Raw genomic sequence first — 27,192 nt, forward strand, 5'->3', positions numbered from 1 at the left:
AGCACTTGTAAACGAGCAAGTACAGTCGAGGACGAGCAACTGGCCAGGTACCGACAAGGACAAGCAATTGCAGTACACAGACAAGGAGTACAGAAGGTACAGGTGTGCAGAGGGTACAGGCGAGGATGGCAGCCGCTAGACAAGCAGCATAGAGCATGTTGCAGACGGCGACGGGACGGAATTGCAGGCCTCGCGCGAACTGGCTGGCGCGAGTTGAGCAGGATCAGGCGTCGCTGCCGCCGGGTGAGGTGGCTGTCACAGCACTAGCCCCACCAGTGAGGGAGATGGAATGGAGCGGCGCCGCCGAAGAGGCTGGGCGGGATGAGCGGCGGCGGACCTCTGTCCACTAGTGCCGCCGGCTGGGAGGCGGCTTCGGGCGGCGCTGGGAGGAGACGGACACCGGCGCAGACAGGCTAGGTGGCGGACGGAAATCCACAGGCGACGGATTGTCCCACTGCTCGTTTGCCACTTCGCAAAGCTGCTTTCCGGTTGCAGCCCACTGCTCCGCCTCTTCTCCTCATCCAGTCCTCTTCGCTCCTTCTCTACTCCACGCCTCCTCTTCCTCTTCCCTTCTCCTCTTTCTCTCTTCTCCTACACGGTCCACCCCTCCTCTTCCCTCCTCTTTCTCTCCTTCTCTGGCCTTCCAACTCTCTCTCCTTTCCTTCTCGCCTCCTTCCCTTTTCTCCTCTTCCCTTCCAACTTGTTTCTTTCCTCCTCTCTTTCTCTCCTTTTCTTGCCCAATTTTTTAAAGTACCGAAACACCTACTCCCAAAATCATGAATTTCAGACCCAATAGTCCCAACCATAGTACCTCTTGTCCCAACCATTATACCTGTTGTACATGCTGTACCAGGCACCTTTGTACTTGTTGTACCAGGCCCTCAAAGCTTGTACATGATATTATTCTCCTTGGGTAATAAAATACTCGAAGGGGGGGTCCGCCCATTCCAGCCTCTATGCGGTGTCAGATGTGCAGATCTCTATTTCAGAGTTCTGTGGATTAAGTGGCATATGTTTAAGGCTATGGCCGATTTCAGTGTTTAATTGCATTAATGGTCAAATGTTTTGTAAAACCCTCGGGTCCTTCGGAAGTTACACATATCCCGATACCTCGGGTCCCAGCTCTCATGGATCTCTTTATAGAAAATCCTCTCTCCCCCCCTGTGGAAGTCTCCGCGAAGCCTATGTGAAGTAGTGGACCTCATCACATGAGCATTCCAACAGTCTTCTACTCCCTACAAGACCAGGTGCATATATTATGTGAAAGCGAGCCATGGTGGCCATCACCTACCCTCTCACATCCTCAATATCATGTGTGACTAATTGAAATGAGGCATTGATGTACAGGGTGTGGGCTGCAGACTCTGCTACAATGATGTGGTGAGGGATAGACGATTCACTGCATGTGGGTCGTGAGAGCATCATGACTTGTAGTGCCTCTTCGGGGAGACCTACAGCCCAAAAATCTGCTCCCTTCATTGCTACTGGTCGAAGTAGTGAGCCAAAGAGAAGGCATTTGGCCTGCACTTTCTGAAATCACAATTAGACGCATTGCCTAGATGCACATCTTCTAGCTAACTGGGCATCTATTGAAACTTCATGAATATTTTTGGACCTAAAAACACTTTCACCATCTCAATGGTGACATGCCCAGAGGTAAAGGTATCATCCTGCAATCCCACATGGCGCGTATTCAAAATCATGAGCTTGGCTTCGTTAATTTATTTCTGCAATCCTTTAGTGGACTGTCATCAGTACAACATCTGCATAAGAGAGTACCGAGACCACTGTCTTTGCCAATGCAGATCTCTCTCATCCTAACCATTCAATAGGGCCTGCATGCTTATCTATACACAACCACATAGATATGAAGTTATAGTGCCAAAATTCTGAGGGTCCACTGGTTGCTGCTTTGTGGATACGAATATTTGAGTTGGTGGTCTACAGAGGGAAGAAAAAGAAAATACATGTGGACATTTAGAGAGATAAATCAGAACTTGAATGAAACAACAGAAGAATACAGCATTGAAGGATAAATCCCACAGTCAAGCAGACACACAAGCAAACTGTTAGCATAGAAATGTTGCTTCCAAACATGTATTCCATACACCATACCAGATTGATTAAGGATATTTATCTACAGTAAGCAAAAGGAAATGGTAATACCTGCTGGCCAAATTCTAGCTTGCCAATGGATTTTATGATGGAAGCAAGCCAAAAGACATCCGAAAACTGGTTACCACTGTTGTCATTGTGCTACATTGCAAAAACATAGATGGGCTTTATTATAAGTGAAAGCAAGTAAATGCCAGAGATAAGCTTCAGAAATGAAACATTGAGCTAAACTAAAATTAATTGCAATTTTTCTCCGAGGGATAGGTTCGCAATGAGACCGTAAAAATGATCATTTATCAGCCAGTGTACCTTGAGAAGCTGGAGGATGAACTCAACAGCCTCAGGAGGGCTTCTACCATCAGCTCCTCTCACATTCGCAATGGCATCAGGAATTACCTGTGAAAATCAAATGCATGCAAGCAAAAAGGAAGATTCATTTCTTCATGGCAAATGAATAAAAGTCTTAATCTTTCAATTATTATTCTTTTAACTGCCAGACATGCTTTATGAACCTTACCTCCAGAACAAAGTACTCCGCAAGGTCATGAAAGTCATTCGGCCTGCAGGGAAGAACAGAAAAAAAAACAGAATATACATCCAGCCTCCCCCAAAAAGTGCCCTTTTTTAAAGAAAGGAAAGAAGCTATGCTTATGAATACCTGGGTAACCCCATATCTGGATCGTATCTGTGACCTTTATAGAACGCCAGAAGGTGAGAAAGCCCAGCCCAGCCATTAGCCTGTACATGACCTTAGGTCAAAGCTATAAAAATTGCTTCGCACATCAACATCGAACTCTGTATACGTCTGAAACTCCTGAACAAGTAAAACTACTACAGATGACACAAAACATAAGGCAAAAACATGAAAGGATGCCCTTTAGGAGACTCCAATAAATTATAAATATAGATTTATTGAATTCCATGTTTGTAAGATCCACTACGGTCTGCAATGACTTGATGGTATTGTTCGCATGGGAAATGAAGATTCTCCCCTTAGAGACTCTAGCTGGTTACTAGCCTCGTACGCTCTATCTAAGGAACAGTGTGCAGTAATGTAAAACCGTTGAATAAGTTTTCAATATCAAATGGGGCGGTTGAGGGCTCCCAATTGATGGTATTAGGGTTACACAGAAGTGGGCTGGAGCAAAGGAGGGTGAAAGACATCCATGGTGTTGGTGTCGAGTGGATGAGAGAGAGAAAGATAAAACAAACTCAATAGAAAGAGAGCAAATGATTGCATGTGCAATTGATGAGAGAGAGAGAGAGAGAGAGAGAGAGAGAACAAACTCAATTGAAAGAGAGCACATGATTGCACGTACAAGTGTAGTTTTTTGATCAGATGTGATAGAAGTGAAGCCACTCACCAAGTACAATGTTTTTTGTAGGCTTGCAGCCTTATCTTTTGACCCATACAAATCACACACACTAGTGCTACATGGCACACTTATCCACTCATAAGAGTGGGTTCACACATACAAGGGCTGGTTTTCACACACGAAGCTTTGAATACCCAACAAGAGTGTCTGGGTTAAGGAGCTACACCCGTTACTCTACCGCATACCTTGTTTTCAACAGAATTTGAACAAAGTCTCGGATCATGAATTTGACTTCACCATTGCGTTCTCCACTAGCCAAATACCTTAACCACCAAGTTTCAACTCATTTGGAGCATTGAAGTGCAAGTTGTAACTATTTGGTCCTCCAAGCTCTTTTCACATGATGGAACTCATGCCCGGAAACTTGGACAGGTTGATGGACACATGGAAATAGGGACCCTTAGGTTGGCACATGAAAAAGCACCAATCTTGGTCAAAAAGCAAGAAAAAGCAAAAAGTCAAACTATGTTGACCAAAATATCAAAGCCCATGTTCTGCTCTTGAATCTCGTCGACGTGCTCTCGTTTGTGCCACCCAACGTTTCTAGCTGGACGGGCTATGGCTATTTGCCACTCACTGAATACCTACCCTGCACGAGTTCACCACCGCATCACTGCCACCTCTGTTGGTTGCTCCACCATCCTACCGCCAGAGGTAGCAGAGCTTGTGATAGCCCCACCGGCTGGAATAACCGTGGTGTGCAAAGGCCCCGGCTGAGCCGCCCACGCCTTGGGCGGAGCCCTGCCTCTGAAGGCCTTCCCCGTCACATATGACTTTTTCCTTCTACAACCACCTGGACGTCTTTCATCCTCCTTAGCTCCAAACTGCTTCAATATAACCCTAATACCATCAATTGGTATCAGAGCCCATGTTCTACTTTTGAATCTCGTCAACGTGCCCTCGTTTGTGCCGCCCAACATTTCTGGTTGGACGAGGCTGCGGCTGTTTGCCACTGGCTGAATACCTGCCCTGCGCGAGTTCGCCACCACATCCGTGCCGCCTTTGCCGTTTGCATCACCATCCTAATAGTGGCAAAGCTTGTGATAGCCAATATTCTTCAAGAGTTCCCCCACTTGCAAGTGTACAACCACCTCTCCCATCCTTTTGCGAAACCCCCCACATGTCGTGGATCTGGAGCTGATTAGGGGATTGTGGTCGACGTCCGGGGAATCATGGCCAACGTCCGGGGGATCGTGGCCGACGTCTTGAGGGCCATGGCTATCGGGCACGCTGGAATGTAGAGACTTGGGAGAAAGAGAGAAGAAGAAGAAGAAGAAGAAGAAAAAGAAGGTATATATTAAAGTCTTGCAATAGACCCAACGGGTCTATGAGACAAAAGGTTTACAATGTGTCCATGGACAGAGAAAGAAAGAAAGAAAGTTTTTATTTACGTCTTCCAAAAGACCGAACTCGGCCTATGAGACAAATCAGTCTACCTGTGTGGGGTATCCTCTGTCATCCCAACAAAATGAAAAAGTATTGAACTAATAAAAAGCTGAATCTGGGTGTCCAATAAGTACAATGAGTGGGGGAGGTGATGGAGCTCTACTACTAGGAGAATGCAAAGCTATATGCATGGACTATACAATCGTGATATGCAACCTAGCTAGCTCCATCTTGTACCATACTGGGGGTATAGAATGGTATACATCACTGAAGGGGGTGTCCACAACTCCCTGAAGAACATGTCTGGGTCTGTTCTGAAGCGAGCCAGTCGCTCCGCACCCCCTCTATGAAACTGAGCTCTGATCTCTGTCATCTCTCTCTGGTATAGGCGTGGTGTCCGAAAGCCAGGTGTCCTCTCTCTCCTGCGGGCTCTGAGTGTCTCTGCTCTCTGGAGAGTAATTCCCTGCTGTGTAGGGGCTAGGAGTGGGGTGGATCTCTGAAAAAATGTAGTAATCTGTGTCTGTCGTCCCCCCTTTGGAGCGGTCCGAGCCTGTAAGGATGTCTCTCTGTGACGCTGTATGTCTAGAATGAATCTCCCCAGTATGCGCTGGTTTGCTACCTCAAAGATCTGGTGTAGGGAATGTGGCTCTCTGAATGAAATGGGATATCTCTCTCTGATGGCTGTATATGCTCTGCATCTGCATACATAATGCTCCTCACTCTCCTCCTCTCTACACATTCTGCATACCCTCTCCTCTCGGGGGATCCGTGCTGCTCTGCCAGTCTCGATCTCCAATCGATGTGATGAGACTCTAAGCTGACCAATAGCTACTCGGGAGCCGTGTGGTAAAAAGCCCTCCATGTATCTAGGCCTCTCTATAAATCCATCATCAGTGATACTCATGAAGTGATCTCTGTAGTATAGCATCTTCGGTGGAAGAGGCTGTGTATGTGATATCCATGTCTCTCATGTATAGAGCTGCCATAGGTCCTGTCTCAATACTCTGTTCCTCTCACTATGAGAGACGGATATGTGGTGCATCCCTGTCATACTGTAATGGTGGTAGATGATCCACGTCTAGGCCATGCTGTGAGAACCAATGTGTGACCTGTGCATAGCATGATCCTCTGTCTTCTGCCTCAGCCAGCTGTCTAGATGCCTCAAAAGCTCTGTATGGCAATCTATCCTATGGCATCTCTCTGAATCTATCTAGCAGGCATATAGTCTCGAATATGGCCTCTACCATCATAGGAGGCGCAGCAAACTCTGCTCGGATAATGTCATGAGGTACCGACGGTTTGCTGCGTATCACGCGTGCCATCATGAGGGCCTGTGGTCTCTCTATCTATGTCCACCAATGGGTAGCAAGTCCTGGTGCCCATACCGCTACTCCATACATCAATGCCGGTGTGACTAATGTGTCAAATAGCCACCCTTTCGTTTGGGGTTCCTGAAAATGCGCCTGGTGGCACTGTCTCTCTAGCATAGCCAATGTTGCATATCCCCGTGTCAATCTGGCTCTGGCTGCTGAACCCATGGTGAAGCGCATGGTTGCTGCAGAGAAGGTAACCCCTAGGGACACGTATGATATCACCACCTCCACCTGGCGTCCTGCGAGAGTGAATGTCAGCTGACTCCTGCCCTGTCTCGATGTATGAAAGACCATAACCTTGGTTTTCCCAAGGTTCACAGTAAGACCCCTCTGTGTGCAAAAATCATCGAGTGCATGTAGATGCTGCTGTAGACCTCCTGGAGCCTCAGACACTAATACAATATCATCAGCATAAAGCATAATATGTACTAAGGTACCTCCTAGATCAACTCCATCTCCGCCTCCCCGTGTAATGAAGTCAGCCACCTCATCAATGTATAAGTCTCTTCTTCTTTGGCTCTAGTAACCTTGATTAGCACCTCTACTTCCCGCACTTCTTCTAATGTAATAGCGTGGTGGTAGCAATAGTCTCGGACATACCTCCTGGGCATCTGACTCGCCCAAAAACCTGCTCATATAATGCATAGATGCCCCATGTCATATCTGCTGGTATGCCAAGAGACTGAAGCTGCTGAAAGAGCCTCTCTCGTGGTACTGTGTCAAATGCCTTGCGGAAATCCACAAAGCAGCAATAGAGCTTTCTCTTCCTCACTCTGGCCTGATCAATCATACATCTCAAAGTGAATACATGGTCAGTGGTAGAGAAAGCTCTCCTGAAGCCTGCCTGCCCTGATGAGCGTAAACCTGCTCGCTCAGCGTATAAGCTAAGCTCTTGTTCCAACACTGCACCATAGAGTTTGGCCAACACATGGCCAACCATAACCGTCCTGTAGTTGCTCGGATCGAGCATATCCCCTGTTTTGTGGATCGGCACAATGGTGTGCATCATCCACTCCGCAGGTAAACCCTTTGCTAGTGCCCTGTTAAACAGGTGTGTAAGAAAAGGAGCCAGAGAATCTACTGCATATATGAGATGCTCACCCTGTAGGCCCATATGGTCGGCGGCCCGTCCATGCTGTAGGCGGCAGATAGCTTCCTTTACCATCGAGTGGGTTAAGAAGCTAGCTGTGGTAGGTCGAGGCTCCTGTGGCTGAGGTATAGGTGGCTGCTGTGGGGCGTGGTATAGGCCTTTTGCATATGTGTGCCATGTCTGTGTGTCTGCAATGGGTGTCGGTGTCCGGGGCTCTCTGAAGTGCCGCCATGAGATAGGGCTATCTCTACTCATGAAGAAATGAAAGATCTCTAGCTCCTGTATCTCTGCGAAGGCCCGCCTTTTGCGGCGAGTAAGTCTCCTCATCTCTCTCCTCGACTCCTGCTCTATGATGGCTTCCAAGGCTCTCTGTATGCGGAGCCGTGAGTATAGGGCTCTGCACTCGTCATCATACCATCTATTCTGGGGCATAGTCCCAGATCACGCAGGCTCTCCTGAGTGGACACGATGTGGGACAAATACAAGTAGCACAATGACCCAAGGACCAAGGAACATCAAGCTAGGGTGGCTGGTGGAGAGGTCTCATCATCATCCTCAAGAACTGTGTAAAGGGCATCAATGTCCACATGTCATGTGTGGGCATCTCTGTATCGCCGAAGCATCTCCTATACTTGGAGCTAATAGGTGCAGCGCCTATGCAGCCCAGTAGGTCTTGGGCGCCTAGCTCACTAAATCTGAACCGCCAGGTCTATGGCTCTTAAATGCATTATCTGACTCGCTTGAAAAGGTGGGGGGTCCTCGGTGGATTCCTCTCTCAAGTGGCGGCGAGAGCCTTCTTGGATGTGGGAGAAAAAGCTCGTGATCTGGGGCTGCGAGGTATCTCTGCCTAGACACTATCAGCGCAATCCAAGCAGCTGGTCCTTGTGTCTACGCAACTCCAGAAGTTAAGTGCCCAAGACAACGTTGATCCGGATAGTCAATGACTCTGTATAAAGGCCCAAAACCCTCTCGGAACTTCCGGTTCCACCTATCTCATAATACACCAGGCATCTGCAAACATAGTGCTCCTCCGTCTCCACCTCCAATGAACAAAGTGTACATATGTGGTTGACTCTATCAAGAGAGAGAGAAGAAAGAAAGAAAGATATATTAAGCGTCTACTAAAGACCCAATGGCCTATGAGACCAAAGTGATACAATAATGTCCATGGCATATCTCATCATGGAATGGAAAATAAAACAGAAAGAAAACATAAATATAGCTATCTCACTGGGGTGATACAAAACTGTCCATGGAAACTCGTCATGGAATACTAAGAACATAAAAACATGGGAGAAACCTCGACTCCGAGCAGATGCATACCACTCTCCAAAATGTCAAGCATGGGGTTGACGAGCATGGCCGAGAGGTCTCCCTCAGCTATGTCACGTGGAAAGGTAGCTCGATGGCGGTGGAGCATGTCCTGGATCTGGAGCTGATGAGGTGATCGTGGCCGACGGTAGGGGGTCGAGGGCGTCGGGCACGCTGGAGTGCATAGGCTCGGTCCGAGGTAACTCCTCTTGGGCGAGGTAGGTCCGGAGCAGCTCATGGAGAGTCCAGAAGATCCACTGTGTCGGTGTCCTCCACCTCCTGGGTCCGGAAGAAACTGGTGATGGTTGGCTGTCGAGGGAGGGGGCGGGGAGGCTGGGGCCTGTGTCTCAAGAAGGTGTCCCTTTGTCTGCAGAGCTCAAGCAAGAAGAGGCCCAGACAACGTTGGTCCTGGAAGTCAATGATCCTGGAGAGTGGACGGAATCCCTCACGAAATAGACAGTGAAACCTCCCGCGGATCTCATAGTATACTGAACAACGGCATATGTAATGCTTCTTCGTCTCAACCTCTGTGTGGCATAGTCGGCAGATTCTCTCCTCTCTAGGTGTCCGTATGAGCTTCCCGGCTCTGAAGATGCGCTCAGCTCTACCTGTCTCCACTCTGAGGCCGTGGGAAGAAACCCGTATCTGGCCAATCGCAATCCGCATGGCATGGGACATGTGAACACTCAAGTAGCCCGACTGCTGGATGAACCCATCCTCAGTGAGTGTGAGGAAGTGGTCTCTATAAAAGTGCAGCTTCGTGGGGAGCTCCGGGGGTGTGATCCATGTGCAATGTGTGTAGAGGCGGGGGGGTAGGCGGTCCATGCAGAGCCCATATACGGAGAATCAAGTGCATACCATACTCCAGAATGCCCCTCAAGTAAGAAAGAAAAGAAAGAAACATATATTAAGCGTCTACTAAAGACCCAATGCACCTAGACCAAAGTGGTACAATAATGTCCATGGCCTATCTCATCCTAGAATGGAAAATAAAACAGAAAGAAAACATAAACATAGCTATGTCACTGGGGTGATACAAAACTGTCCATGGAAACTCATCATGGAATACTCAGAACAGAGAAACATGAGAGCAACATTAGCTCCGAGTTGATAGTATAACACTCTCCAAAATATCAAGCATGGGGCTGATGAGTATGGCCAAGAGGTCTCCCTCAGCTATGTCACATGGAAAGGTAGCTCGATGGCGGTGTAGCATGTCTTGGATCTAGAGCTGATGAGGTGATCGTGGCCGACGGGGTGGTCGAGGGCGTCGGGCACGCTGGAGTGCAGAGGCTATGTCCGAGGTAACTCCTCTCGGGCGAGGTAGGTCCAAAGGAGCTCGTGGAGGGTCCACAAGACCCACTATGTCAATGTCCTCCACCTCCTGGGTCCGGAAGAAACTGGTGATGGTTGGCTGGCGAGGAAGGGGGCGGGGTGGCTGGGGCCGAGGCTCTCTCAAGAAGGTGTCCCTCTGTCTGCGAAGCTCAAGCAGGAAGAGGCCCAGGCAACGCTGGTCCTGGAAGTCAATGATCCTAGGGAGTGGACCGAATCCCTCACAAAATAGACAGTGAAACCTCCCGCGGATCTCATAGTATACCGGGCAGGGGCATATGTAATGCTCCTCCGTCTCAACCTCTGTGTGGCATAGTCGGCATATCCTCTCCTCTCCGGGTCTCCGTATGAGCTTCCCGGCTCTGAAGATGCACTCAGCTCTACCTGTCTCCACTCTGAGGCGGTGGGATGAAACCCGTGTCTGGCCAATCGCAATCCGCATGGCATGGGACGTGACTCAAGTAGCCCGGCTGCTGGATGAATCCATCCTCAGTGAGTGTGAGGAAGTGATCTCTGTAGAAGTGCATCTTCGTGGGATGGTTTGCACGACTCAATGTGTATTGAATTGATATGAAGAACACCACGTACATGCTTTTTTGTAGGTTGCCAACCTTATCTTTTGACTCACATAAATCACACTAGGTAAGTGACACATGGCATGGCCATTGACATAACTCCTTACCACACACACATAATATCTTATCCACATAAGGGTGGCTTCACACACATAAGCACTTTTTTTTTTCGTAAAAACACTATCTGTATTGATGTACAAAGTGAAGACTTAAAAGAGGGATCTTCACTATGATATACATCTAGAAACAGTGAAAAAACAATTCAAACTGAGCTTGATCAATCTGTTGTAGCTGATAACTGTCGTCGTAAAGATTGATGAAGTAGAAGTACTTATCAATCTTTAACGAATGGAAAACCATCTGATTGTGAGCAACCCATATACTCCATAGTGCCCAAACTCGCAGCCAAGCAATAAAGAGAGCACATTTATCTATTGGTAGTGCATATTTTCCAAACATCCAAACATTAGAAAGTCTTCGCAAAAAAGATCTAATGTCTAAACAATACCAAGGTAAATGCCACATTGTTTCTTTTTTATGCCAACAAGAAGGGCATTTAGCAAACGCAGTATGCCTGTTTTCCAAAAATTCTCCAACGAGGAATACTTCAGCAATACATCTCCACATTAAAACTTTTTGCTTCAGAGGTAAATTATTATCCCAGATCTTGTGCAAAATTTGCTTCCACCATTTTGCGGTTTGATGCATTTCCAAAAGACCCGATTATGTGTCACTAAGGATTTGAGGCCAAAAGTAATGGAAGAATGCCATGCCCCACCTTACATGGGACATAGAGGTATCTTGACAACTCGGACTTTGGAGAGTTATTTCTATTGGCCTAGCATGTGCAGAGACATTGAGCAATATGTTCGAGAATGCTTGGTTTGTCAAAAGGTCAAGTTTGATCGACAAAAGCCCGCCGAATTATTACAACCTTTGCTAGTCCCCAATATTCTGTGGGAAATTATTGCTATGGACTTCATCTTTGGATTGCTAAAGTCAGGATTCAAGAATGATGGAATATGGACTACTATTGATAGATTCAATTAACAAGCCCACTTTATCCCACAAAGAAGACTATCCGGATTCCGCACAGAGCATATGGCGAGATTGTTTATTCAACAGATTTTCAAACATCTTGAATTACCCAAATCCATTGTGGGGGATAGAGATCCTCAGACTACTAGTTTCTTTTGGAGAGCTCTTTTTGACAACATGGGGACAAAGCTGAATTTCTCTTCGGCTTACCATCCTCAACAGATGGACAAAGTGAGATTGCAAACCTCACTATTTTGGATATGCTAAAGTCTTATTCTCTCAAAGCAAAGGATCGATGGGAGAAGTACTTGTCATTGGTTGAGTTTGCCTACAACAACACTGTTCACTCTTCGACAACCAAAGCTCCTTTTGAGATTATTTATGGCCAACCTTTGTTGTTGCCTATTTTAAAAACCAAGGAAGATATCTTCCATGCGGACGAGTTTGTTCGAGATATGGATACAACCTTTGCACAGGTTCGAAGGGCTATTGAGACATCTCAAGCCAAGCAAAAGAAAGCTGTGATAAACAAAGAAGAAAGGTCACCTTTGAAGAAGGGGCTTAGGAAGTCTAAAGCTAAGGAGCACAAGGAACCCAAGCTAGCTCTAGATACAATGGACCTTTTTAGGTTATCAAGAAGATCAACGATGTATGTTATCAATTGGACCTTCCAGATCATTGGAGAATACATAATGCCTTCCATGTCAGCTTATTAAAGCCATATACAAGACCTCCCCCTCATGAGCCTCCATTGGAGGATCCACCAGAAGTGGAAGAACAAGAAAAAATCTTGTAGCCAGAACAGATTGTATTCGATTCCATGAGAAAAAAAAGGAAAGACAGTGGTCAAGAAATTCCTCTTGAAGTTTAAGAACTATTCGCCTATGGATGTGAAATGGATGCCACAAGAGTACTTCAAGGACTACCCAAATATTCTTAGAGTTTATGAGGAAACAATTGGTCCCGATGTATTTGAAGTACAGGCTTGAAACGTCTTGCAATCAAGATAGATTAAAGAGGGAGGGATTGTACATTTAGACCTCTTCATAATGGTATATATTTATACTGAAATGGAATTGATCATTATCTTGCTTTGTAATGGTTAAATGGATATGATCTAGTTTGGGTGGCAACGATGCCTGAAAGCCCAAAAGAGCAAGATTTGTATATGGGAGGCAACACTGCCAGATGACCCATTGGACAGCAACGATGCTAGATATTTTTACTTCACAGTTGGGCGGTCTTTGCCAACAGATGGCCCAAATGATCGTATTGGATTTCGCAGTCGGGCGGTCATTGCGACCAGATGGCTGTATTGGATTACATAGTCGGGCGGACAATGTGACCAAATTGCCCGGATGACTATAGAAGAATTCTCGGATGGTCCTAGTGACCAAATGGCCTTGAGCGAGAGTCTGAGTGGTTTCCCTCGAGAACCACATGGCTCAACGCAGTTTCGATGAAACCAGACACGACAATCCATGAACAGGAGGATCATTACTTGCGCAATGCATACTGATGTATGTTTGAATTTCTTTGACTTTGTGTGCTGTTTTTGATGTGTGGACAATGTGGCATGTGATAGTCCACTAGGCTCCAGACTACCTTGCCAGTACTTGGAATACCCAGAAGACGCGATTGATGCATACTTATTTGTTGACTAGCTTGTGTCTAGTTTTTGCAGAAGCTACGTATGCATTTATTATATCTAACACATGTGACAGGCTATGAAGAACATGTACCATCAACAACACGGACATCGGTCAAAGAAAAGGTATACAGATGTTGCCAAATGAGCAAAAGGCACCACGTATATGAGAAAAGACCACATGCAAAAGAGCACCAGATGGGGCTAGTACCACAAACATATGGAATATTTGTATCCCACAGTTGAGGACAACTATGATATAAGAGGGAGGGAATGTAACTATTTGGCCCTCCGAGCTCTTTTCACATGACAGAACTCATGCCCGGACAATGGACAGGTTGATGGACACATGAGAAGAGGGTTCCTAAAGCTGGAACACAAAAAAGCACCAGTCTTGGACAAAAAGCAAGAAAAAAACAAAAAGTCAAACTATGTTGACAGAGAGCTGAGGACACCACTAGAAAGAGGACATCAAACGGAATCAAAGAGTTAAGAACCGCTTTTCCAAAAAGTAGCTCCAGGGCTAAAAGGTAAGGCCCTGAAACTACAAAAGCACAAATCAAGAACTTTGGCTATTTTTTACTATTATTAAAATACTTAAAAGAGAAAAGCAAAAAGCAGAGAGATTTCATGAACGACCGTGTAAGCTCCCTTAACCTTGCCTGCACCCCTATGCATGTGTCGCCTCTGTGCCTGTGTCGCCCCTTCCTCCGCCTCCCATCTATCCTTCTCTGCCTTTGTGCCTGTGTCGCCCCTTCCTTCGTCCGCCTCCCATCTGTCCTTCTCTGCTGTTCGCCCCTGCCTCTGCCCGCCATCCCTCGTCCGCCTCATCCCTCTGCGCAGCGCCCATCTCCTCCGCCTCCCATCTTTCCTCCTCCGCTGGTCCCCCCTGCCTCTTCCTCCCCTCATTCCTCCGCCTCATTCCTCTGCACAGCTCTTCCCTTCGCCTGTGTGTCCAACTCCCCTCCCCTTGCTTCCACTTTTTTTTTACTCCTCCCTCCCTTCCTTTCTTTCGCCTCCTTGCTTGCCTCTTCCCCTTTGTTCGGATTGCTCCTCATCCGGGTTCAAGTCGGCCTTCTTCTTCAAATAACATCATGGCTAATCATTCTCCCTCGGCCGTGCGAACCATTGTTTTTTCCGAAGCCGAGCTCGTGGTCCTCTTCGCCGAAATCGAGAGACTCCAAAACGACCCTCATTGCCAGAATCTTTGGATCTCACCCTTCCCGTCCCCAAGCTCGGGATTGGGTCCTCGCAGCTCTACCTTCCGACCTCACTCCACACTTTCGAGATGTCAGGTTGCTTGGAAGAGGTTTCTTCCAGGCGGATTTTGATTCTGAGGACGCAGCCTCAGAGCTTTTGAAGGGCAGCCCTTTGCCATTGGGCCCGAGGAAGGTTTTTTTTCTTCCCTACTCGAGCTATTTTGACCCTGTTGAGGAAGACCGGAACCGTTTCCAGATTACTCTCACATTCCCAGGTCTTCCTCGTGCATATTGGCCTATGCTAGAGGCCATCGGGTCTGCCTTTGGGCTGGTTCTTCAAGTGCGAGCTCGCGGTCCTCTTCGCCGAAATCGAGAAAGACTCTAAAACGACCCTCATTGCCAGAACCTTTGGATCTCACCCTTCTCGTCTCCAGGCTCGGGATTGGGTCCTAGTGGCTCTGCCTTCCGACCTCGTTCCACACTTTCAAGATGTCAGGTTGCTTGGAAGAGGTTTCTTCCAGGTGGATTTTGATTCCGAGGACGCAGCCTGAGAGCTTTTGAAGGGCAGCCATTTGCCATTGGGCCCGAGGAAGGTTTTTTTTCTTCCTCACTCCAGCGATTTTGACCCTGTTGGCGAAGACCGAAACCGTTTCCAGATTACTCTGAGATTCCCAGGTCTTCCTCGCGCATATGGGCCTATGCTAGAGCCCATCGGGTCCGCCTTTGGGCTGGTTCATCAAGTGCCCCCCCTCCACGCTTTGCCGACATCCTCTGCCCAAGTGGTCACTGCCCCAGCGGATGCTGTCCCCAGGGTCATGGTTCTTGCTCGTGACTGTGAGCTTTTTGAGGACTATGTTTTGCTTCCGGACCCTAGTGGTCTTTTGAAGCAACATATGGAGATTGCATTTAAACCCGATCAGTGCCGGGTTTGTCACCAACACGGTCACTTTGCTCAAGATTGCCCTCGGGCTCAGGGTCGCAGGAGGCCTCGCAAGCGTGCTTCTCAGGCGCCACCTCCCTTGGATCCTTCCCGTCCTATAGTCCCCAAGGTGTGGCGACCTATCTCTCACGCCCGCCCCCCTGGTGCGATTGATGGGAAGACCTCCTCGGATCTTGTACCTCAGATAGATGATGTTTCTGGGAAGAGGGATGTATCAGCTCATGCTTCTTTGCAGGGAGATGATATATCAGATCAGGATGATTTTGTTGAGTCCTCTCTACTTGGAGGGGGCGATATGCAGGATGCTCAGCGTAGTGGGGATCATGTATTGCAGGATTTTCAGCATGATGCCATTGCCCTTGATGCCCCGCAGGGCACACAGGTTTCTCGTACATGTGCAGGTACTGTGTAGGGCCCCGGACAAGGGCATGTCAGTGGACTTTGCCCTGTGGATTATCCCGTCCTCCAGGATTATGAGAGGCGTCCTCAGGCTGCCCATCGTCTTCTTAGTTCGGGGGTCAAACCCTCTTCTCTTCCATCAAAATCGTCTCATGGAATGTTCAGGGCCTTGGAGGGCTTCCCACCCGTGGTAGGAAGCGCCTTCTATAGGACCAGCTTCACCTTGCTGTTACAGGAGGGTCTATGGATATACTTTTGTTGCAAGAACACAAATTGGATAGATCTCAGTGTGGCAAAACTGGTAAGATGCTCTCTGGCCACACCTTTTGGTCCTCGGCTGTTGGGACTAGAGGGGGTGTTTGCATTTTAGTGGCAGCATCTGTTATCCCTCATGTTATTGGGCACGGTGTTATCATCCTTGCTAGAGCGTAGTGGATCTTGATCATGCATGAGGGTTAGAAATTGGGAATCTTCGATATCTATGCACCTAACGTGAGAGGTGAAAGGGTGGCCTTTTGGGACACCATTACAAATGTCATTCCCCAGGTTGATCATTGGATAGTGGGAGGAGACTTCAATATGGTTGAGCAACCTTCTGACAAGAAGAGTAGACGCGAAGGGGGTTTACACCCTTTGGAGCGAGCCTCATGGGAGAGGTTCACGCTCTCTTTCTTTGGCAGGGATTGCTCGACTGAGGATGACTTCCAGAGAAGGCCAAATTCCTTATCTTTCTCTTGGCATAACCGCAGGAGCGGGGATGAGAACATCTTTGCACATTTGGACAGATTTTATGTGGATGATTGGTCCCTGGACAGAGGAGGCACCATTGCTATTATGCCTGGCACCACCAAATCCGATCATTGCCCCGTCCTTTTGTGTCTCAGGGAGCCTGGGGCTCGATCGGCCTCTCCCTGTATCCGTATCCCTGACTCTCTTTATCTAGTTGCTGACATCTCCCTTGAGATCAGAGGGATATGGAGATCTTGTCATGGTCCTGATCCTCGTCATAATATTGCGCTGGCTCTTGAGAGGACCAGCCATCATTATCATAGCGCTGCCTTGTCCAAGAAGGAGGAGGCTCTGGACAAGGAGAGAGCTATTAGGCGTAGGATTGCTGCTCTTCAGAGGGAACATGAAAAGCATCCACATGCGTCTTGGATTACAGACCTCTTGATCACAGTTAGAGCAGAGCTGCTGTTGGCCATGGACAGGAGGGTTGAGTTCGCATTTCATACAAACGAGGCTTTTTGGACTCAAATGGGTGGCAGATGCAACAAAGAGTTTTTTTCATCACACAAGCCTTCCCATAGCAGGGATTCTGTGAGGTATTTGCAGGATTCAAAGGGTGAGGTTCAGATTGAGCCTGACAAGGTAAGGGGTATTGCTTCAGATTTCTTTCGGTCTTTGTTGACTGCAGAGGTGCCCTCTCCTCCGAGAGATGTGGCACGGCAGAAAGTTTGGGAGTGCATGCCCAAGCTCATTACAGATGCTATGTGTTCTTCCCTGGATGCCCCTTTCTCGAAGGATGAATTCCTTCACGCACTACATGCTCTTTCCAATGGTTCATGCCCAAGGGATGATGGTCTTTCTCTTGCCTTCTTTATTCTTTTTTGGGATCATATTGGAGATGCTATCACTGTTGCCCTTTAGGAAATGTGGCTGTCGGGTATGATGCCGCCATACCTCACTAAGGGACTGATTCACCTTATCCCCAAGAGTGGGGACAAGACCGACATTAAACAATGGAGGCCCATCACTCTCCTTGGATCTGCATATAAGATCTTAGCCAAAGCCTTGAGTATAAGGTTGCAGCCGATTCTCCCCAAAGGACTATCCATGATACACAGAATGGGTTCCTCCAAGGAAGGAGTATATTTGATAACATTTTTCTTTCTAGGAAGTTGTCGGGTGGGCAAAGTCTAGTCCAGCAACCTCTTGCCATTCTTTTGCTTGATTTTGAAAAAGCTTATGACAGAGTGGATTGGGAGTTTTTGGAGGACACTATGGCACATATGTGAAAAAGCTTATGACAGTGGATTGGGATTTTTTGGAGGGCACTATGGCACATATGGGGTTTTCCCAAAATTGGATCAGAGGGGTGTCCTGCCTATACAGGAAGGCTCATAGCACCGTTTTAGCTTGTGGGGGACACGGCGAGCGTTTTCAGATTTCCTGCTCGATGAGACACGGCTGTCCCCTCACCCCTTTACTGTACCTCGTTGTAGCTAAGGCTATGAGCAGGTTTCTTCGGGCTGCCCCTGGTGTTGTGGGTCTCAGGCTGCCTTTCTGCACAGACGAAGAGTTTTTCGACTCTGAGTTAGCAGATGATACGGCATTGTTCCTTGAGGCTTCACATGCTTGTTTATGTGCTTTCCAGACAGCCTTGGAGGCCTTTTGTTTGGCAGCAGGAGCTAATATCAATTGGCATAAATCAGTTGGTTTTTGGATCAGTGAGTCTCCTCTTGCAGATTGGGGTACAGATGTTGGTTTTACTTGGATTGCGAGAGGATTCTTTGCCAGATACCTTGGTTGTCAGGTGGGCGTTGACTTTTCCCCTGCACAACAGTTTGCTCCAGTGCTCTTGAGCATTAAAAGCAAACTTCATCACTGGAGTAGAAGGAAGCTCGACTTGGCCTCTAGAGCTTTGGTGGTTAACCAAGTTTTGCTAGCCATAACTTGGTTTATTGCTTCGTGTTGGATTTTTCATAAGGGTTGCATTGGCCAGCTTCGTTGCCTTATTCAGAACTTTCTTTGGTCAGGGCTTGATGGAAATGCACACACCAGGGCCAGAGTTGCTTGGGAAACCATAATCAAGCCTAGGCAAGAAGCGGGATTGAATATCATTGACCCCGAGGTGCAATGTAAGGCTTTGCTCTATAAGCTTGTTGTTAGGGGCTTTCTTCCAGCCACAGAGCCGTGGAAGGACTTTCTCATGCAGCAGATCACGAAGTGTGTCCCTGTTCGCGGAGGTGACTGGACTCTCAGCTCACGCTTTATTTTTTCAGATGCAGTTCACCACTGCCCTTCGTCCCCCCTAGTTAGGTCCCTCCTACGAGCCTGGGACTACCTGAGGAGTTTTTTGGTACACACCCCCCCGCATTCAACGCAGGAAGCTAACCAGCAGCCCATTCTGTGGAATGATTTAATCTTAGATGTGCATGGTAGGCCTCTTGGGGCAGCTATGCATATTCTCTGGGCTGGCTGGGAGACCCTATGCCCACAGTGCTGGCTTGGAAGAGGTTTCAGAGCCTTACCAAGATGCAGAGATTGGATGTCACGCAGCATTTGAGAGGTTCTAGCCGGAGGATTGCACAGATTGATGCAGCCATTCCCAACCACTGGATCTTTTTTGGAAGGTCATCATCATTCTTGGTCTGGGGTTTTCTCTCGGACAGGTGTTCCTCTTCAGGTTATGGATATCTCCTTGCCTAGGGAGGATGATGTACCGGTCTTTTTTTCTGTACAGGATGGATGGCAGCTAGAGAGATGTGATGTGCAGGACCTTATTGAGGGACCCTAGATTCGTCCAATCAGAGTTGTTGGCAGGTTAGGGAAGCACGTCTTTGTTGACCCCCCCACCGCCCCACCCCCCCCCCCCCCCCCCCCCCCCCCCCCCCCGCGGATGATCACAGAGAGTGTTAGCCTTTGGTTGTATGGTGGCTACCCTATCAGACATTTGCATTGGGACCCCGGTGAGTGGGAGTGGAAGGATGCTAGTAACCCTTTGAAAAGCATGCCTTTTTTAAGTTATACGGTGCGGAATGCCAGACATCTTATCTTGGGACACATTCAGAGTGTCCCTACTCTTAGACCCCATTGGGAGTCTTATGCCATTTCAATTGACATTCAGAGGGTATTTTGGCGGAGATTGTGGCATTCTTATAGGAAGCCACAGATTTCCTCCTTTATCTAGGTTTCCCTTCACGGTGGTCTTGCGACCAATCAGTGGAGGTTCGTTACTGGTGCTTGCCCAGCATGCCCTAGATGTGCAGGAGTTTCGGAGTTAGTTGAAGAGCATCATCATCATCACCATTATCATCTTCCTCTCCGCCACGCTCCGTCATCTCAACCGTGAGCCACCCCTGCTCCACCGCTTCTCTATCATGCGCCACCTTCGTCGCCGGTTGTGCTGCCAAACACTGTCTATGCACTGCTTGCTCTACCACTACCCTGTGATCACCGCCTGCAAATGCCCAACGCTGCCCTACTCCGCCGCCACCCTGTGAGAGCCGTCGCCCTGTGTAACAACTTCCCAGTAGTGCCGCTCTGCCCAGTACCCAGCCCCCACTGGTACTATAGTCGCCGCCGCCTGACATAAAGATGCCACCAGCTTCTCCAAACCTTAGCAAGAGGTATTGCCATTCAGGGCCACATATTCACCACCCCAGTGTTTGCTTTTTCAAGATTCTTTTCCAGATTAGGTATTCAAGTTCTCTTGGACATCTGTGAGATTCGGGATTTGATTCAGAATTCGGGCATTGGTACTAGCCCGGTGTAAGAGTCTTGATCTTCCTAGTGGTGTGCTCAGGCATTAGAGATCTTGTGCCTCGACGTCGACTCCAGTACCAACCTCATCATCGGCATATCTTGTTTGATATTGTACTCATCTATTGTATTGGTCATGTCTCCTCCCTTCTCTCTCTATCTATATCTCTTGGACATGTGGTTGAATCTGTCACTGCACGCTCCGTTGGACTTACAGATATGACCTCATATAGTGCTAATGCACTGAGACTCAAAAATCTGGACACCTCTGTGCATCTAGCTCTCCTGTTCTACCATGCTATAATACTGGCGAAAATCTCAATACTAGTGTCAATCCTCTGTCTAGGAGGTGTATAATGTAAGTGAGGGACATCTTGTAACAAACCATTCTGGGCAATACCTCTATGAATGAAAATAGCAGTGTATGTATCACTGCCCTCATAGAAGAGCTGAAAACCAAACTGGGAAAGCCAAGCAACTGCCATGAATTGCCTAAAAACATCATTCATTAACATCAAAAATGTGGCTGGTGCATTAGTAAGTCCAAATACCAAGGGATAATGACCAAAATGAGTACGAAAAGCAGTCTTAGATACATCTTTGTCTTTAATACGAATCTAATGATATCCACTTTATAAATCTATCTTACTAAAGACTTTAGCTCTGCCTAGAGCGTCTATCAAATCATCGATCCTTGGCATTGGATATCGATGTTTTACAGTAAGTCTATTTAAGTCTCTATAATCGATACACATTTCAATAACCACCATCTTTCTTCTTAACTAGCAAAACCAGACAAGCGAGCGCGGTGAGAAACTAGGGCGAATGAGTCCTTTTCACTAGCAACTCCTCAATTACCTTCGACACCTCGTTCTTCTCGACCAAACTCATCTGGTGCCAGGGTCTATTGACCGCAGTTGCACAGGGCACATTTGCGCGGAGGCAAAGAAGAGGGCAGGTTAGATTTGAAAACATCAAAAAATTCCTTCAGGATTTTTTCTTGCAAATATTTTGTGGCATTGCAAGTTGGAGTTCTACTTTCATGCATGTCTACAACACTTGGAACTTTTTGAATCCAACCTAAAAAAGAGAGACTTGCTTACAAGATATTCTTAGCATTTGTGTAGCAATAATTATGCATTCTTAGGTAGATCTCGCTCACATTTAATGTGATGCATCCTCCCCTCATGCATAAATTGATAAACATGCATTGCAAAGTCAATGAGAGGCTTCTTCCATGCATGCCATTCTTTTCATAGCACAACATCAAAACGTGCTAGTCAAGTAATATCAAAGTTGAGCTCCTCAAAGTAGGATTGAATGGTGAGACCAAGGCCTATAACCTGTTGGTCCCAAACCTATGTCCCTTTGCCATCTACTAGCTCAACTATGTAGGGATATAAATATGGTTGTGTTTTCAACTTTAACTTCTTGACAAGTTGAGAACTAACCACATTATGGCTAGAGCCCATATTGAAGACTACCTTCACTGATTTCCCTTTAATCGAACCCTTCATGACAATCAGTTATGTACCCAGAAACTGGTAACCGCGACTAGTCTCTAAAGATAAGACTATATCTGCAGGTGTGGGTACCCGTTTCTCAATTGATATTGAGAGTATCCTAGTAGACTATTGGAATATCTACTCAGGAGTATCATCCAATAAATCTTCCTCGAGATCATCTCCGTGATCTGAAAATATAGACTCAGTGATCATATTTGCAACTTTGCGCTTGATGCTGGTCCCTACAAACATAGCAATAAGTCTTCACTTTTTTCTTTCTCAAACTGTTCTGGAGTGAGAGAAGCTCTACGGTCATTCTTCATTGATTCCTTTCTCTTAACTCCTGCAAGAGTCTTTGTAGAAGAATGTACACTAGACAAAGATGTCTTAGGTCGCATGAAATAAGACTTGGAAACTTGACCCACTGCTTGATTTTGACCCTTTCGACCATCCTAATAAACTAAAGCAATTTCTATAGCCCTGGATAAGGTTTGCCGCTTCTCACGGTGCACTAATGGTCGAAGTTTATCATTTAACCCCAAGGCGAATTTATGAACCTGTAAGAAATCAATTAAAATTTGTGGAATTTTCTTAAGCACCTCCCAATACGTATCTGCATACTCCTGAACTCTAAGATTCTTGCGAGAGAAGAACCATGTATCAAGGGCTCTACTTTGCTTATCTAGTGACACAAAATTCTAAATAGACATATCTTTAAATTCCTCCTAAGTATTTGGGATCGCCTTGCCTTTTTGAATTTTCCTCCACCAACGATGAGCCCCATCTTGTCAATCTCCAAAAGAGAGACAAATGATTTATGAGCTAATGTACTACTTCCTTATATATGATGCATGGATGTTGGTCGACCAATTCCAGGGACTGTCGACCAGCTTCTATGTCCTCTGACATGAAATGCGTGACATAAAATACCAAACCCTCCACCAAAAACACTGATAAATGTTGCCGACTTTCACACAATGCTGCCGACTGATATTCTACTGCTACCAACCTGATATATGTGTGCTGAATTGCTGCTGACCTGATGCATGCTTATGAAGATGCCCTAAATGCACCTTCCCTAATAAGGGATATGATCAGGGATTAGACATGGCACTGCCTTGTGCACTTGACAGTACAAGTTGCTATCATCTTTCTCCAAAAGGGAGAAAGATGATTTATGAGCTAATGCACTACTTCCTTATATATGATGCATCGATGCTGGTTGGCCAGTTCCAAGGGTTGTCAGCCAGCTACTCTGTCCTCTAAGATGAAATGTGTGACATAAAATACCAATCTCTTCACCAAAAATACAAATAAATGTTGCCAACTCTCACACAATGCCGCCGCTTGATATTCTATTGCTGCCAACCTGATATATGTGAGTTGAATTGCTGCCGTTTTGATGTATGCTTATGAAGATGCCCTAAATGCACCTTATATTGCCGCCTAATAAGGATCATAGACATGGCACTGCCTTGTGCACCTCACAATACATCTTGCAAATACAAGTCAATTTGTGCTTAATGAGCTAGATTAGGGTGATTAGGTGTCCATGATTCGCTCCACCTTTACCTATATTCTAGATCTCCCTAAATCAGCTCCTTGATTCTTGTAGAGATAGATGCACCTTTGACTTTTGCCTTGAAACACTTCAGCTTACGAAAGCTGGCCACCGAAAACGAAACAAAACTCGAGAGGCTAAGAAGGTGATGGCTAAAACAGAAAGTGAGGATGAGGATAAACCAGATCTACTTTCAGTACCAAGCCATTTCAAAACATACACAATTGACGAACGAAAAGTGGTCCGATTGATGGAAAAAAGAGTTAAGGAAGATGGGTTATCCACATCATACGATGGACTAGCTGAAGTCAAGGAAATTGATATTGCAGAGCCAAGGGAGGAAACCAAACCTGTTTATATAACTAAGAACTTGATTCTGGCTGAGGAAAAGGAGCTTGTTACTCTCCTTAAGGAGTTTAAGAATTGTTTTGCCTGGAACTACAAAGAGATGAAGGGTGTACCACCTGAAGTGGTGCAACACACGATCCCAATCATGGACGGATCAAGACCAACCAGGCAAAAACCATACCAGATGAATCCTAAATATGCAGCAATTGTAAAGGAAGAAATTGATAAACTCATTGCTACGAACTTCATCCACAAAATAGAACATATGGATTGGTCATCACCGATCGTAATAGTGCCAAAAACGAATAGGAAACTTAGGATCTGTTTTGATCTCAAAAAGGTCAATGCAGCTACTAGTAGAAAGGACCATTACCCATTGCTTACACGAAACATGTTTTGGAGAGAGTAGCTGGGTGAAGAAGCTTGCAGCTTCTTAGATGGATTTTTAGCTTACAATCAGGTCTCTATAGCGCCTGAAGACCAACATAAGACCGCTTTCAATACAATGTGGGGGACGTTTGCTTACAAAGTCATGCCTTTCGGTCTCACCAATGCCCCATCAACATTTTATCCTCTCTTTTACAAGAGTGTGTACACAACAATTGGAAAGCTATGGTGGTTTGAACAGGAACATGGCTATAACATTTGATGAGTAAGGGAGAGAGAGAGAGAGAAAGAGAGATAGAACATGACTCAGAAAAACAGTAAGGCAAAATGATTCAAATGCTTGCTTTCTTTCCATTGAGAAGAGTGCCTTTAAATAGGCTCCATACATGTTTCTAATACAACTCCATTTGTACTTAATGAGCTCGATTAGATGTGATTAGATTGCTCATGAATTGGAAAAGGTAGATTCTAGCCTTGTTAATCTAATCCATGCAAAAAGACTGTTTATCAGTACAAACATGAGAAAGAGAGAGACAGAGACAGAGACAGAGACAAAGACAGAGAGAGAGAGAGAGAGAGAGAGAGAGAGAGAGAGAGAGACCAACCTCTCTAGCAGTGCTAGCAAGGGAAAATGCTGCTTCTATCCTGACCCTGTAGAAAATCTGCATTTGTGAAAAAAACTCTCTCAACTTGGTTGCTCAATATCCTCCACATAACTTAAATCTTTCATTGCAAAGGCACCTGACCTTTGAGTCAGCCAAGCAATTATTCAAGGCATTCACTGCAGCAAACGACGTCTGCGGAAGGGCGCTCAGAGCGGAAATAGCTTGCAATTGTGCCACCACATCCTTGTCCTTCTCAAGTTGATTTATCTGCTTTGATAACATAAATAAATAACAAATACATACAGTTGAATTCCTCTCAACTTAAGACCAACAGCTCTCTGCATTATTAAATACTCAGGAGGCCTGATATGAACCTTACCCACATTTGTTCTGGCTGGTGAAGCTGAATATCTGCAAGATACTCCATTTGTGGATCAGCACGAAGCCATAGTAGGGGAGACTCAATGCTGCCATCAATAGAAGTCAGTTTCTAGCATTAAATCAAACTTCAAGAAAGCACACAGGAACATAGTACGATAAACTTGAGAGAAATCCTCAAGAAACCGTAAGTGGCTACCTCTGACGAGCTTCTGCTGCAGGTGCTAGATCTGCATCTTCTGCCCCATCTGCCCTACTCCCTTTCTTCGGGCGTTGGATTCTTCGTCCAGCAAGCTTTGAGTGGCAATGTATCTCTAGCAGCTGGTAGGTATCCCCAGCCATTGGCAAACTGGGATGATCGTACATGCCATCAATTTCATGAACACGGATGCTCATCATGCCAGGCCAACCTACATCGGCTAGTTGTTGCCTCTCACCCACCACATCACCTTTTAGTTGCATAACCTTCTCAGAGGACGCTGTGCAGCCCCTATGAACAGCCAGCTCAATCATATTTCTCCTTTTGCTGTATTCAAAACCCATCCTGCAAAAAGTAACTTCAATTAAAGTTCAACTATGAGAGTTGGGACAAAAAGACAAAAGTGTTTATCCATGTCTGTGAGAAGCTGAAACCACTTATGAGGACAAATGATGATACAATGTCTGAGTAATATGGTGAGAGATGCGGATCCCCTAAATCCAAAACAAAGCAAAATTTAAAAGAAACAAGTCGGCCTATAATAGGTACTGATGGTGATGGTGCTATATGTGAACACATGACCAAGTAACTTAGCTTAAAACCAAACCTTGCACTAAAGGACTTGAAACCACCAAACTACACTAGCAATTTACCTTCTCACACAGGACGCAGTAGATTAGCCGCTTTCTAAGTGGAAACAATGCTTTACTTTGAGGAGCTCAACTTTGATATTACTCGACTAGCACGTTTTCATGATGTGCTAGGAAAAGAATGGCATGCACAAAAGAAGCCTCTAATTGACTTCACAACGCATGTCTATCAATTCATGCATGCAGGGAGGATGCATTACATTAAAGGTGAGCCAGATCTACCCTCGAATGCTACACAAATGCTTCAAATATCTTGTAAGTCTCTTTTTAGGTTCGGTTCAAAAACTTCCAAGTGATGTAGACACACATGAGAGTGGAACTCCAACTTGTAATGCCACAAAATCCTTGCAAGAGAAAATCCTAACATAATTTTCTAATGTTTTCAAATCTGACTTGCCCTCTTCTTTGTCTCCGCGCAATCAGGTGGAGCATTGAATAGAGCTTGTGCCCAATCCAACTGCGGTCAAAAGACCTCCGTACCAGATGAGCTTGGTCGAGAAGAACGAGGTGTCAAAGGTAATTGAGGAGTACCTATCCAAAGGACTCATTCGCTCCAATTTCTCACAATTCAGTTCTCTGGTTTTGCTAGTTAAGAAGAAAGATGGTTCTTTTCCAATGTGTATAGATTATAGAGCCTTAAATAAACTTAATGTAAAACATCGATATCCAATGCGAAGAATCGATGATTTAATAGACAGATCATTGGATAGTTGGTGGGGATTTCAACATGGTTGAGCAACCCTCCGACAAAAAGGGTGGCGGTGGCAGTGACAATAGGACACCCCCTGGAGAGAGCGTCATGGAAAAGATTCACGCTCTCCTTCTACAGTAGGGATTGGTGGACACAGGATGACTCCCAGAGGAGGCCTAACTCTTTTTCTTACTCTTCGCATAACCACAAAAGTGGGGATGCATGTATCTTGGCACAATTGGATAGGTTTTATGTGGATGATTGGAGCCTAGATAGGGGAGGCACTAGTGCTATCATGCTTGCACCACAAAGTCACTTCATATTGCCCGGTTGTTTTGTGCCTCAGGAAGGTGGGGATCCATATGCGCCCCCCCCCCCCCCCCCCCCCCCCCCGGGAGAGATTTGGAGGTCATGTGATGATCCCAACGCTCGACACAGAGTTGCTTTGGCCTGGAGAGGGCCACAAAATATTATCATAGTCTTGCTTTGGCCAAGAAACATGTAGCCCTAGACAAGGAGAGACAAATCAAGCACACGATTGCTGCACTTCAAAGGGAACACAAGAAGCATCCAAAGTCTCCTTGGATCCCATACCTATTGT

General features: G+C 46.3%; 1 protein-coding gene across 1 annotated transcript in view; it reads right to left on the reverse strand.

The window, feature by feature from the left end:
• Positions 1 to 27,192, reverse strand: part of TAF2 (TBP-associated factor 2) — a 172,530-nt gene that overhangs the window by 24,521 nt on the left and 120,817 nt on the right. The window contains exons 13-20 of the mRNA XM_086803702.1: positions 25,251 to 25,595; positions 25,053 to 25,140; positions 24,815 to 24,940; positions 24,674 to 24,730; positions 2,774 to 2,853; positions 2,633 to 2,675; positions 2,425 to 2,511; positions 2,167 to 2,256 (exon numbers count right to left, since the gene is read on the reverse strand). Of these exons, the coding sequence (XP_086659828.1) occupies positions 2,167 to 2,256; positions 2,425 to 2,511; positions 2,633 to 2,675; positions 2,774 to 2,853; positions 24,674 to 24,730; positions 24,815 to 24,940; positions 25,053 to 25,140; positions 25,251 to 25,595 (916 nt within the window). The remainder of the gene's footprint in view (positions 1 to 2,166; positions 2,257 to 2,424; positions 2,512 to 2,632; positions 2,676 to 2,773; positions 2,854 to 24,673; positions 24,731 to 24,814; positions 24,941 to 25,052; positions 25,141 to 25,250; positions 25,596 to 27,192) is intronic.

This window comes from Cibotium barometz, chromosome 1 (assembly GCF_041138505.1).
Source record: "Cibotium barometz isolate CiBa-2024 chromosome 1, ASM4113850v1, whole genome shotgun sequence".
Lineage (NCBI taxonomy): Eukaryota > Viridiplantae > Streptophyta > Polypodiopsida > Cyatheales > Cibotiaceae > Cibotium > Cibotium barometz.